Source organism: Staurois parvus, unplaced genomic scaffold (assembly GCF_062004578.1).
Source record: "Staurois parvus isolate SC_StPar_1 unplaced genomic scaffold, SC_StPar_1.0 ptg000013l, whole genome shotgun sequence".
Lineage (NCBI taxonomy): Eukaryota > Metazoa > Chordata > Amphibia > Anura > Ranidae > Staurois > Staurois parvus.
The window spans coordinates 388,988-403,616 of NW_028317809.1; the positions used below are offsets into that span (position 1 = coordinate 388,988).

At 38.9% G+C, this 14,629-nt stretch overlaps 1 protein-coding gene across 1 annotated transcript in view; it reads right to left on the bottom strand.

Annotated features, from left to right (window-relative positions):
- Positions 1–14,629, bottom strand: part of LOC149473569 (uncharacterized) — a 215,855-nt gene that overhangs the window by 134,161 nt on the left and 67,065 nt on the right. The window contains exon 2 of the mRNA XM_089676260.1: positions 4,459–4,571. Coding sequence (XP_089532386.1) covers positions 4,459–4,571 — 113 coding nt within the window. The remainder of the gene's footprint in view (positions 1–4,458; positions 4,572–14,629) is intronic.

Here is a 14,629-nt window from a genome sequence, read left to right on the forward strand (position 1 = left end):
CAAAAGGGGCAGCTTCCTTGGGCTCAGTCATTGTTGTGGGGCCCAAAGCAGCTGTCCCATACTTGCCAACTGTACTAGTTTACATTCCCTTGTCCCTGGGAGTCTTTGTCCAAGGCTGTGTCTGATATCTCAGTGTGAAGTGCTGTTACTTATGCTGCCCAGCTCTGTCCTATTGCCATGCAGAGATGACTCAGGTGTGCAGACCCTGTCAGTATTCACATGTAAATTACAACAGCATTCATATGTAAATAGCGGCCTTAATATGGCATTTGTAAATAGTGGCAGCAATGTGGCATTCATATGTAAATAGCAGTGACATTTATATGTATATTATGTCCCCCCCAAGGTTCCAGCCACCAACACCTCTGCTGGTGGTCAGTGTAAGTTCACCCATACATTGATGGCCAGTGTAGAAACGCATTGGTTGTTGGGGAATTTGCACTGACACCCAATGTAATGGGGGATTTTACACAATTACATTGGTCATCAGTTTTAATCCCCCAGAACAATGGTGATCAATGTAGAAATGTCACCTCCCATGCCGATCCAGCACAGCCACTGATCCCATCCACCCCAAGCACTGCCATTGATCCCATCCCCCAAGCACTGCCACGGCAGGTGAGTCCCACCACCAGTGCTGAGTCCATTCCTGACAGAACCATAATGTGTGCTGTAACCTTTAGCAACCAGTCAGTGAGCGGTAAGGATATGCTGTAACCCCTTCCTTTATTAACCCTTTTGTTGCCATGTCTGTATGCTGTATGGACCTGACAGCAGGGATTTATACACAATCCAGTGTATAACCAGGATTGTGTATAAAACTTACAGGCAGACTCCTGTCTGTCAGGTGGAAGCAGCCTACGCATGAGAATGTCGATTGTGATGCACGTTACATATCACCGGAGTGAGAGCAATAATTCTAGCACCAAACCTCCTCCATAACCCAAAACTGAAGACCTATAGGGGCTTTTGAAGCGTCGTCTATAGAAAATATAGGGTACTAAAGTTTGAAGCAATTTCATAGGCACACACAAATTTTATGGTTTGGCATGTTGGGTATCTATTTACTCGGCACAACCTCGTCTTTTAAATTTTACTAATAATTTGGGTAATTTATTGCATTTGTTTTCCCTACAATTCACTTTAGTGTGATTTTTACTGAAATTTTGCGTTTCCTAGACCTTTACAATAATATCGTGTGACACAAAACATTGGGGCTACCACTATTTTATTCTCTAGGGTGTCTACTTTCAGAAAATATATAATGTTTTGGGGGATTTGTGTAATCTTTAGGCCTAAAATGATTTTTTTAAACATGCGTGCAAAAAAATGCAAAACTGGCTCTGGCAGCAAAATGGTTAAACACACCAGTTTGTGGAAGTAGTATCTCTACTGTCCTATGTTGTACCAAAGCTGCCATATTCTTCAAATTATAGATTTCCTTGCTTTATATGTGTAGTTGTCCAGGCTGTCAATCAGATACTGGAGGTGGATAGGTGCACAATATAGTTGTTGACAGGGATGTCACTTGATAAATGTAATGTAAATAGTGAAGCAGTGCCTCCACTTAACACTTTAGAATTAAAGGTCTTCTTGTCTGGAAGTTTGGGGAAGAGGCATTGTGGGACCTCATGCTGTGATTAGCAAATTGTGTAAGTGTTTGGGCACACATACAAGTAAAAAATATACTGTGGAATGTTGTACTGTTTGATTGTAAAGCATTTTAAATGTGTTGTAATACACATTAAAAAACACTGCAACACTGCATCCAAACTAAATTTTTTTCATTTTGTTCACACAACTAGAGCTTTCTTTTGGTGGTATTTGATCACCACCGGGTTTTTCATTTTTTGCTAAATTAACAAAAAAAATCAAACATTTTGAAAAAAGGTTTTTCTTTATTTCTGTTATAAAATATTGCAAATAAATAATTGTTCTTCATAATTTTAGGCCAAAACGTATTCTGCTACATTTCTTTGGTGAAAATAATCCAAATCAGTGTATATTATTTAGTCTGTAGGAAAGTTATAGAGTTCACAAACTATGGTATATACATCTATAATTCGATCAATCCTGCTGTACTGACGGCCTATCTCACTTCTTGCGGCCCAAAAATGTCAGGACAGTACAGATATCCCTCAAATTACCCCTTTTTGGAAAGTAGACAGTCTGAGGCATAGCGAGTAGGAGGCATAGTGAGTTTTTTAAGGTGTAATTTTTTGTCATAATTTTGTGGAAAATTACAAAATTAAAAAAAAAGTTTCTACTATTTTTTTTGCATACTGTCGCCAGTGCACTGCAGCATCATCATATAACTGGTGTGGCAGTGATCAGGGACATTGACTGGTATTATTTATTTATACTTTTTATGGAATTGTATTTATCCACAGACCCTAGTGTGGGGGATATAAAGCAAGGAAGATTTATTAAAATGTGGAATGCATGATATCCTACCTTGTTGCCCTCCGGATCTCGTAAGGCCTTCTTTTTGCCTTTTTTTTCCACCTCCCTCTTTTAATCTATTAGGTAGGTGTATACTCTTGGACATAATTAGGAACCATTATTCATTTATATATATATATATATATATATATATATATATATATATATACACACACATTTCTTTATAGGGCCTACAATTTACTTTTTTTTGGGAATTCTCTTCATCCCCCCCTTTCCAATCAAGGAGAGGTATAGGGATATGGAGATATATGGCCACATTGAGTCCGATAACCCTCTCTCACTCCGATGTTGCTGTGAGTATCATAATATTTCAGCTGTATTGATATTATGCGAGAAAAGTGTTTTTTCTTTTTTATGTATAATGTAAAAAATGTATATTCTTAATTTTGCTACAGATCTTATAGTATTGTATGCAGAGTTATCCCTGAAGAAGGAGTGTTGCCACCGAAACGGGTCGGTACTCGGTCTAGAGTCTCTGCTTGCATAATACAATGTTGTACATCAGTTTCCTGTAACAATTGACTGATGTGGAAATAATTATGTGTTATCTTTTAAATATTATGCAATAAAAGTTATTTTTAATTGTTTTTTAAGAAAAACTTTGTCCTTATATTGCCTAAAAAAATCTCAATCCCAGGGGGAGTGTTTGCCATAAGCGAAGCTTATATGTATAGATACAGCTAGATAAATAATTCTTGCAAATGTATTTAATGCCTTTTAATTATTTTGATTAGTGGAGTTATTTTTTTTGTTGGGCTGTTTTTGGAAATTCTACTTGGCAACCTTTCTGGTGTAGCATTTCATAATCCTTCCATAAAACCGATCTTCTGATTTGAGTTTAACTTCTCCATCAGAGCCACTTCTTTATTTAGCCAGGTAGAAAGGGAATAGATTTCCAAGGTAAAGACAAATACCTTAAACGACTCATATAAATATTGATTTCCTTCTTTTCAGTTGGACAAATAGAATGTACATACAAACTGTTTTACATGCATTTTATTTGCTTATGTAGAATGAACAAGAAACATTGTAGATATAATTAATTCTGGACTGGAAATGCAAACATCAAACCTTTATACCATAATTTATTTCATGTGCAGCCAAAACGAATCAGAATTATTAGTGAGGCATAACTTTGCTCACTGCTGACAGTAATAATAAATATGGTGTCAGATAAATATTTCTTTTATGAGAATAATTCCTATTTTGGAATTGCCATTCATATATTCATAGTTTGAGTTAAAAAGGATAACAAAACAAATGGATTTCTAAAATAATGGGATTGATTTACTCAAGACAAATAGGCTGTTAATTTTGCAAGGGCAGTTGGACTTTACAGAGGAATTTTCTCTAGAGCTTAGTCAATGTGATAAAGTTTTACTTTATAAATAATACCCAATCGCAAGCAACAAAAATAAAAAAACAGCAATTTTGCTTGCATATGATTGGATGATGAATAGAGTCAATAGAGCTTCACCACATTCATGAAGCTCTTGAGAAAAACCCCTACAAAGTACAACAATAAACAGTCTATTTGCCTTTATCCTAGGTTCACACCTAAGCATTTTCTTTTTGCGTTTTGCAGAAATGCAGTACAGTCTATTTAACATGATTTCCTATGGGACATGTTCACATCTGCACATTTTCACCTGGTGTGTTTTTTGGAAAGGGTGTTTTTTGAATACAAATTTGTGTTTTTGGTTCTGTAGACTTCAATGGAAAACACTGCAGAAAAGCATGTATTGCATTTTTGCTGCGGTTTTGAGTTTTAAATCTGCCTAGCAACAAGAAAAATAAAAAAAATGAATAAAAAAAAAACGCGGCAAAAACGTGTAAAAAATGCAGGTGCAAAAACACAAAATACAACACAAAACGCAATGCAGAAACAGTTCAAACGTAAGCTGCATAGGTGTGAACCTAGCTTTAGTAAATCTATTCCAATATTTCAGGTAGCTTAGTCTCTCTTATTTCAAATCTTGTTAGATTAAACAGTACCTTTTCACTATATGGATCCTTCACGAAAAATCGACTTTTTTTAACATTGCCATTGGAATCTGGGTCAAGCATAAGGAATCTACTCCAACATCTCATAACCTCTGGAACAGACACTGTAATAAAATAGAAAAGTATGGTAGAACTAAAGCTCAAGTTAACACCAGCATCACATTATAATTAGAGATTAAGTTCAAGTAATGCAGGCCATACATGGGTCAAAATTCCAAACAAATTTCCTTTAGAAAATCGGAAATTTCGTGAGTTTTGTTATTCGATGGTGCCACCATTGATTTTGAAATTCAACCAACCAAGCCTTCAGTTTCACTTCATGTTGCTACAGAAAAAAATTTTCATGGCCAAGAATTTTACTTTTCTTTCCAGGTCACAGCTCATACGCAGCTCATACGCATTTATATTGTTTACATTGTTTATATTTCTCGCACAATTCTCCCATCATTGTTTCAAAATTCGTTTGTTTTTCAAAAAATTTCCAACATGCCGATCACCCAAATTCAATGGTCACACGAAAATCGGCCATTTCTCTGGCCCATAAATGGTTCAAAATTCGAAAGAAAATTCTTTCAGAATTCGACCCATGTAAGGCTGGCTGTAGACACTACCCTGCATTTGCAGTCAATTCACGGGATTTGCAAAGTTTGTGAATCCCAAACTTCTGGCAAAAAGTTTCCAGATTTGCAGCAGAAATAAGGAACAACCTATAATATAGTGCATAACCCTTGACCCTAATCAATAGAGTCACAAGGGTCAATGATTTAAAGGAATAAATAACCTAGGGGTGGGCTCACAACACCCCTTTTTAACAATTTCTGCTCCCCATAGACTATTGGGATTCACCACAAAGTTTGCCAACTTTGAGCAAAATTTGTGAAACTGTTCATTAACTGAACCCAGAGAGATTCACTCTTTCCTAATTTGATGTGTTTATATATGTTCTTGGGCCAGAATGCACTATGGGTCAATTTTTGGGCTTGATTCACTACATTTCCATTAGGCAATAAAACCATTGTTTCCCGGCTTTATTCAACTTACTCTTTTATTATAGTCAAGAGATCCCCGAGTGCTGACTTTTAATGTAAAACTAGAGGCAAATCTTTTTTCCTGACGCCAACATGGCAGCATACATGTGATATAGCTCCGCCCCTATATCCACCCACAGGACCTGTGTAAATCTATAAAAGTCTGACTGAGAGTAACCTCCCCCAGAGTGAATACAGAGGGTTCACCACAGGATGTAAACCATTGGTGAGCCTCAAAAACAGGAAGGCCAGATTAGAGTTTGCCAAACGACATCTAAAAAAGCCTTCACAGTTCTGGAACAACATCCTATGGACAGATGAGACCAAGATCAACTTGTACCAGAGTGATGGGAAGAGAAGAGTATGGAGAAGGAAAGCAACTGCTCATGATCCTAAGCATAACACCTCATCAGTGAAGCTTGAACGGTGGTAGTGTCATGACGTGGGCATGTATGGCTGCCAATGAAATTGGTTCTCTTGTATTTATTGATGATGTGACTGCTGACAAAAGCAGCAGGATGAATTCTGAAGTGTTTCGGGCAATATTATCTGCTCATATTCAGCCGAACGCTTCAGAACTCATTGGACGCCGCTTCACAGTGCAGATGGACAATGACCCAAAGCATACTGCAAAAGCAACCAAAGAGTTTTTTAAGGGAAAGAAGTGGAATGTTATGCAATGGCCAAGTCAATCACCTGACCTGAATCCGATTGAGCATGCATTTCACTTGCTGAAGACAAAACTGAAGGAAAAATGCCCCAAGAACAAGCAGGAACTGAAGACAGTTGCAGTAGAGGCCTGGCAGAGCATCACCAGGGATGAAACCCAGCGTCTGGTGATGTCTATGCGTTCCAGACTTCAGGCTGTAATTGACTGTAAAGGATTTGCAACCAAGTATTAAAAAGTGAAAGTTTGATTTATGATTACTATTCTGTCCCATTACTTTTGGTCCCTTAACAAGTGGGAGGCACATATGAAAACTGTTGTAATTCCTACACAGTTCACCTGATTTGGATGTAAATACCCTCAAATTAAATCTGACAGTCTGCAGTTAAAGGAGATCTTGTTTGTTTCATTTCAAATACATTGTGGTGGTGTATATAGCTAAAAATGTTAGAATTGTGTCGATGTCCCAATATTTATGGACCTGACTGTATACGTGACTTTGCATTTCGGTTAGAGGTGCACGGCCGCAGGTGTCAATCACTGGGTCCCGGGAGGTGATTACCCGCCGGAGCCCCGCGATTACCGGCAAACACTGACAGGGAGGACAGCTGCTCTGTTTACAATGCAGTTCTCCTGCCTGTCAGTTTGAGCACACTGATACGGATGGATGAGCTCATCCTTCCAGGATCAGTGTGCTTACAGTGAAGCACACCCCATCCCCTAGTGAAACACTCCCCTCACATAGTTAACCCTTTGATTGCCTTCTAATATTAACCCCTTTCTCCCCAGTGCCATTAGTACAGTGTCAGTGGTTTTGTTTTGCACTGATCACTGTATTGGTGTCACTGGGGATGTCAGTGACCCCAAGTCAGTTCCACCCCAGTGTCAGAATGTCCACCGCAGTCCCATAAGTTGCTGATCGCTGCCATAAGTCGTTGATCACCGCCATTATTAGTATAAAAAAAAATTCCAGTATATATACCGCCATTTGTAAATGCTATAACTTTCACATAAACCAATTAATTTACACGTCTTGGGTTTTTTTTTAGCAAAGACATGTCGCAGAATACATTTTTGCTTAAATTTATGACGAAATTTTATTTTTATTTTTTTTACTTGACATGTTTTATAGCAAAAAGTCCAAAATATAGTTTTTTTTCTCAAAATTGTTGGTCTTTTTTTTATAGCGCAAAAAATAAAAACGCACAGGCGATCAAATACCACCGAAAGAAAGCTCAATTTGTGGGGAAAAAAAGGACATAAATTTCATTTTGGTGCAGTGTTGCATGACAGCACAATTTTCAAAGTAATGCAGCGCTGTAACACAAGCAACTTCTGTAACCGCTTCATGACCGCCCTATAGCAGAAATACTGCTACAGGGCACCACGGGTGCGCACAATCACATATTTATACGTGATTCGCGCTCCTGTGGTTTTCACGCCCCTCCCAGATAGCGTCAGATTGCCTCTCAGTACACCAGTAATCACACATAACCCCTTGATTGCCAGGAACACACTCATACACAATAAACCTCCATTGCTAGTATAGTGTCTGAACGGATCAATATCTTTGATCAGATCTGCACTATACCAGCGTTCACGTTTGTATAACGTCCCCAGGGATCAGCCTCGTTACCTGCCAGCACCTGCGTTTAGCTCCTACGCTGACCCCCCCCCTTCTCCCCCAGCAAGTGAAGTGCCAGTAGGTCACTGTCACTTGATACATTGCACACAAAATCTCAGTGTTGGCAGAATCAGGCCTGATCTCTGTTAGCACTTGCCGGTAAATTTTGATGACTCTCATATGCAGCAGAGTGCCGGGTACTAGTGCCGCTCTACCTTTTGGTGAACTGGCGAGCACCAGCAGTCTAGTACATCCTGGTCTTTCACATACCAGCACTGCAGTATCACTTGGTGATGTGGCGAGTCCCATAAGTGCAGTACAAGCTGTTGCGGTGGATAACACAAGTATTGTCCTGCAACCACCAAGAATTCGCACACAGGCCCATAGAGCCTATAGTATCATTCCAGATAGGTTTGCAAATCCCGATTGGCAGCCCACAAATTCTGCAGCACCCATACTTCCCCCATTCACTGCCCAACCCGGAATTCAGGTGGAAACAGTGGAAACATACTCGGGATAAGTAGCAGAATGTATTTTGGGGAGTAATTCCACATATACCCATGGGATGTGTGAGCAATAAATCATTTAAGTGGCAATTTTGTGTAAAATATGTAGTGGTAAAAAAATAAATTCTTCTATTGACTCAACATGCCCCTCAGCAAATAGTGTGGGGTGTCTACTTTCCAAAACCGGGTTGTTTTTGGGGTGGGTGGGAATTTTATGCCCAGAATTAGAAGTTTATGCCACGCATCACTCACTATTCTAACCACCTGAAGACCAAGCCTTTTCTGACACTTTTTGTTCACATGAAAAACATCTGTATTTTTTGCTAGGAAATTACTTTCAATCCGCAAATTTATATATTTTATAAAGCAGACACCTTGGTGAATAAAATGGTGGGTGCTGCAATTTTTTGTCACATAGTACTCGTGCAGCAATTTTTCAAATGAAAATTTAAAAAAAAAAAAATACACTTTACTTTTAATGCACAAAAACACAATATATTGGCCAATTATTTGGTAAAATAAAAAAGATGATGGTATGCTGAATAAATAGATACCAAACATGATGCTATGCAGAGCCATACAAAGCAGTGTGCATGAGCTGACAGGGGAGAGATCTGTATTGTTTACATACAGGTCTCTCCCCCTGTCGGTGATACACGGCGATCACCGGGTACCGGCAGGGACCCAGTGATCAACAGGTGAGGCCAACAATGGCCGCACCTGCGCCCCCTACCCAGAAATCCAAAATCACATATGTATATGTGATTTTGCACACCCCTGCTGCCCTGTAGTAGTATTTCTGCTATAGGGCGGAGGGAAAGTGGATAATGAGTTGATTCATTATTTCTGTTGATTACTTATATACTCAGAGTCATCCCTGCTAGTCCAATCCACAAAGAGAAGTGGAATGAACTGATTGGACACTATCAAATGGAGTCGCTTAAATCTGAAAGTAACGAATGGACAAATTTCAAATTTATTTGTTATATTAGGATTCAGAGATTCTGATGGATCCACCTCCATCCAACCCAAACACAGTAAGTAGGAATCATATTATATCACTTATATACCTTGCTGAATTTATTTCAATATGTTACTATTTCATATGTAGTTTATTTTTAATAATAATAAAAAATGTTAATGCAAAATAAAAACAAAAAGGAATCAATTTGGATAATTTGTTATGTTGTTACCTTATTTCGAATGCTTCAAACACTAACAAAAGGCCCAAAATATCACATCATGTCATCCCAATGAATATGAATGAATTAGTTGTTTCGTTATCATTTATTTCAGATTCATTGAAATTCTTACATCCGAATCTCCGAATAACAAAAACTTTGTCTGCATTTTGATTCGTAACGAAACAAGTCTCACATATCTAGCAGTTAAGCGAACCTGCTGCTTTGCACTGCATGGGCAAAAGAAACATTTACTGTAAGACTATTCCTTCTGTAAAATTAGTTTTGGTATTAATCCTGTAAAGTACCACTTTAGGAAAAAGTAATAATCCAATAATCCAACGCAATAACCCAACTGATAGGTTGCCAATTCCATGCCAGTTCCAAGTGAGAAAACCTTTGAGAAACTTTCCAACATGCAATGGGGAAGGTCGTCTCTTGACAGCTATCAAAATATCTCTTATCCTCTATGTTGCATATAGACAGCTGATTGATGTGTGAAAAGATCAGTTTCCAAAAAGGTAGCTTCAACTGTGCCCAACTTCCCTCCAGCCTATAGCAAAATGATGGCCAGGCGGGACTTACTTTCATCGTTCTGGGTAAACATCATATAACATCCTGCCGGAACGAGCCTCGGTGTGGGCACACTGCAGGTGCGATCTGTCTCCGCCTGCCGCTGCCGATGCCATGTGATCACTGTGACCAATCACACCAGATCACATGACAATTATAAACAGGGAATGGCTACAATTCATGCCATTCATTGTGTACAATTGTGTTGATAGCTATGATTGGTCACAGTGATCACATGGTACAGACAAGGCCAATCACAGCCCATTTGTACCATGTAATTAGTTGTGGCCAATCATGGCTAATCACAACAAAACACACTGAATAAATTGATTTCATTCAATAAAATGCTTGCTTATAGCAGTGAAACTCATATTTAAATCATAATGTGTAAAAAAAAAATCTTGATTACCTCCTCAGAGTAGAACAATGTTACTATAAAAAATTGTAAAGAAAAATTAAAAAATGAAATAAAAAAGAAGAAAAATTGGAAAAAATTATTAAATTTTTTTTTACTGTACTGTTACAGTATTAGTCAGTGTTCCTGATCAATGCCATGCCAACACCAAAATAAATTAAAAGTATATTTTAAAAATTGAATATAAAATTATTTAAAAATTATTTTTGAGTTATACTGTCACCACTGAGTATCTTTGTTCACTGCCACACCAATCATATGATGTTTGATGAATTGTGAAATTTTTATTTGTAATTTCTTCATTTTCCAAAATTTATGACAAAAAAATGTACAACTTCAAAAAAATCCCCATGCCTCTTGCTAAATACCTTTGACTGTCTACTTTCCAAAAAGGGGTCATTTGGGGGATATCTGTACTATCACGACAATTCTGGGCCTCAAGAAATGAGAGAGGCCGTACATTAGGATTGATCGATTTTCAGATATATACTATAGTTTGTGGACTCTATAATTTTCCTACAGACTAAATAATAAACACTGATTTGGGTTATATTCACCAAAGAAATGTAGCAGAATAAAATTTGGCCTAAATGTATCAAGAACAATTACACACAATTTGCACAGTTTTCTAACAGAAATGAAGAATAACACATTTGTTCAAAATGTTCAGTCTTTTTTCATTTATTTAGCTAAAAAACCCAGTGGTGATTAAATACCACAAAAAGAAAGTTATATTTATGTGAAAAAACAAATGATAAAAAAATGATAGTTTGGTGTATAGTTTTGCATGACTGCTCAATTGTCAAAGTGCGACAGCACTGAAAGCTGAAAATTGGCCTGGGCAGGAAGAGGGAAAAAGTGCCCAATATTGATGTGATTAAAACTGAACTCCAGCTTTACCTTTAGTTTTGCATGGTTGTACAGGCTCTTCAGAATGACCTTGATGGGAGGGGGGATAGGAGCTGCCTGTGTGTGAAGAAACTCAACAGCCTGGATGGCATGGGTGAGGAGGGGGGAGTGTGAGAAAAGCTGAAAGTGTTACCAAACCCAGGACCCTGCATTCACTATATCTGGTCTCCCACAGTACACACAACATGGAAATGCAATTATTTTAATAAATATAAACTGCTAAATACCTTTTCTCATCAGCAGTATATAGCAGTCTTGTGACTTCTATCAGTGTCCAGCAAAACACTGGTTAAAGCTTGTAGTTTTCTCTTTCTTCTCTAGGAGGATGCAGAACCCCTGACCTCTGTCTGGACAGTGCTGATAGGCCCTGTGCTGATCACATGCACTCTCCTAAGAAAAAAAAACCCTCTCTAGCAATATACACCAAACCGAACATGTGCAGAGTGACTCCACACGATATGTCTTATCAGGAGATAAGAGGGGGACACTGGAAGAAGGGGAGGATCAGAGAAGTCAAGATCAAACAGCGTTTTTATACAATGCATAGGATTAACCCCTTAGGTTCCACAGTGAGTATATCAAGCATGCTTTACTGCATAGACAGACTGTACTGTTGTGAGTTTAGTAACACTTTAACCTGAGTTCTCTGCGCATTGTGAGCCATTGTGATCTTCAGCAAAAGAGAGTCCATCTCATTTAACGGCTAGAGGACATCCAGCATTATCTAGCCAATTCCTCCCCAAGCCTACTGTTTCTTGCCTGACCCTTTCATTAACTGAACTTCAGTCATGGAGGCTGAGCATCATATGTAGAAATTAGGTAGGGCAACTTGCATGTAACTACAGCTTGCCTAGGAATGCCCACTCCTCCAGACTGGCATCCACCTATCAAGGCATTTCGATATTTACATAACATCTCCCATTGCCAGTCAATTGCTTGCATTAGGACCGAGTGTTTTGGAGAGGAGAAATGAGGCAGGGCGCTGTGATATTTTCAGGAATCTAAATACAGCATCCTGCAACCAGCCATGATTTACTTGCATTACATGGAGAAGCACTGGACACAGCACTGAGACCACTGGTTTTTACCACTTAAGCACCTGTAGATTTTACCTCCTTCATGACCAGGCCAGTTTTTGTGATTCAACACTGCTACTTTAACTGGCAATTGCACGGTCATGCAACAAAAAAGATACGACCAGAAGGTCAGAATACCCCATGGGACACTTTGTTTTACCTTTGGGTGCAGGCAGTGGTGGCTCAAAGAATTTCATTGGCAGAGTTATTCTTTCACTGGCGGAGTGATTATCCCTTCCTCTGCCAAGAAGGTGAGGCTGTAGCCCGGTGGTGGGAGGTGATTCAACAGACAGGTGGCTGAGGGCTCAGGCAGCAATGGAAACCCAGTGCACAGGAAAGCTCACAATTTCTGTTTTTTGAGGCACAGACAGAGATGCAGCCATATGCTGTATACAGACAAACATACAGCACCTTCTGTACTCTGTAATCATCATCATGATAATAATGACGATCACATAAGCACATTGAAATGGTTCCTGTTAGTTCTTTTTTACGCATGTGTTTGAGGGACATTAAAAATATACGGCTGAGCAACACTTTTACCATCCTTTAACCACGATCAATTGTGCTGTAAAGGCACTGCAATGGTATGGCAATAGCAGTGGGGTGCTGTGTAAAGCCCCTGCTGCCGTACTATGGTGGCAATGCCTTTGCAGCATAATGGGGAGTGGTTTATGGGACAATAAAAGTGTGGCTCAGCCATACATTTTTAATGTCCCTCAAACACAAGTAAAAAAGAACAAACAGGAAGCATCTCATTGAGTGTGTGTAAATTTGACAAATGATCCAATAGCTGTGCAGCCACCAGATCGCTTCCACAACCCACCATGTGCCCTGCCATGATTCCCAGGCTCTGCGCTCAGATCAACAGACCTTAGACCTGCCACCGGTAGAAGGAAGGGAGATCATTGAACATCTGTTCATTATTTTCTTCCTCCTGTTAATGACCTGGAAGCAACATGTAAAACTTCAGGGTCCTGGTGTCACCATTCCCAGATAGGATTGGATGATGATAGCTGGGACGAAGCCATCTCCTGCAAACTTTAGCTAATCCGTGAACAAGAGGTACCCAGCCAATGAGGTGCTGCCCCAGTCGTGCAACGTCACTTCTTCCCAGCTCCCCAGTCAGTCTCCATGTGGAGCTAATGTTGTCAAGGAGGTGAGAAAGCGTCCCAGCACAGGCTAAAAATTCTGAAGTTTTATTCTTTTTTTGGGGGGTGGAGGTGCCAGTATCTGGTACTGCCTAGGGCGCAAAATAGCCTAGCACCAACCCTGGTTATAGCGTCTACAAACTATGGTATAAATATTTGAAAATTGTCAGTTCTGATCTACTGAGGGCTGATCTCATTTCTTGCGGCCCTTAAAAAGCCAAGACAGTACAAATACCCCAAAATGACCCCTCTCAGAATGTACAGTCTGAGGTGTTTAGTAAGAGTTTGAAGGTGTTTGCCATTGCAATTTTTTGTCATAATTCTTTGTAAGATGAAGAAATTAGTTTTTTTTAGTTATTTTTTTTTTTACATACTGACAATGCAGTACAGCGTCATCATATGATTGGTGTGGCGGTGAACAGGGATACTCACTGGTGACAGTATATTTAAAAAAAAAACTAAAAAATAATTTTGAAATCATTTTATATTCAATTTTTTAAATATATTTTTAAAACTTTTTTTTTAAATATTTTTTCTCACGTTCATCTGAGTAGTGCAGTGTCACCATAGTAACACTGTAGTACTCTGGAGGAAGCGGGGGGGGATGAAGGTGGTCAGGGATTTTTTTCTTTATTTTTGTTTTTACATTTTGACTGCTGTTACAATGAAGTTCATTGTACCACAAATGCTTTGAAGTGTCATGGATGAGTTGCAATCATGACAGCATTGATTACTGCTGATCTATAATTGGCTACAGCTAATCACATGGTACAAGGTGCTGTGATTGGCCCAGATACCATGTGATAGCTTTTGTTCACAGCTCACTAGTATAGCAAGCAGAGCTGTTATGAATGAGATTCACTGATAACAGCTTTATTGACATTGTGGTCATGTGATTGCATCATGGTGTGGATGGCCGACAAGTGGTTAAAATTAAGTGAAAACATTTAAAACCTTCATTGGCATGTTGAGGAGGTGCAATGGAGAAAATGGAAGGCAGAATATAAGCAAATGAAACTTCTAGACTTTAAC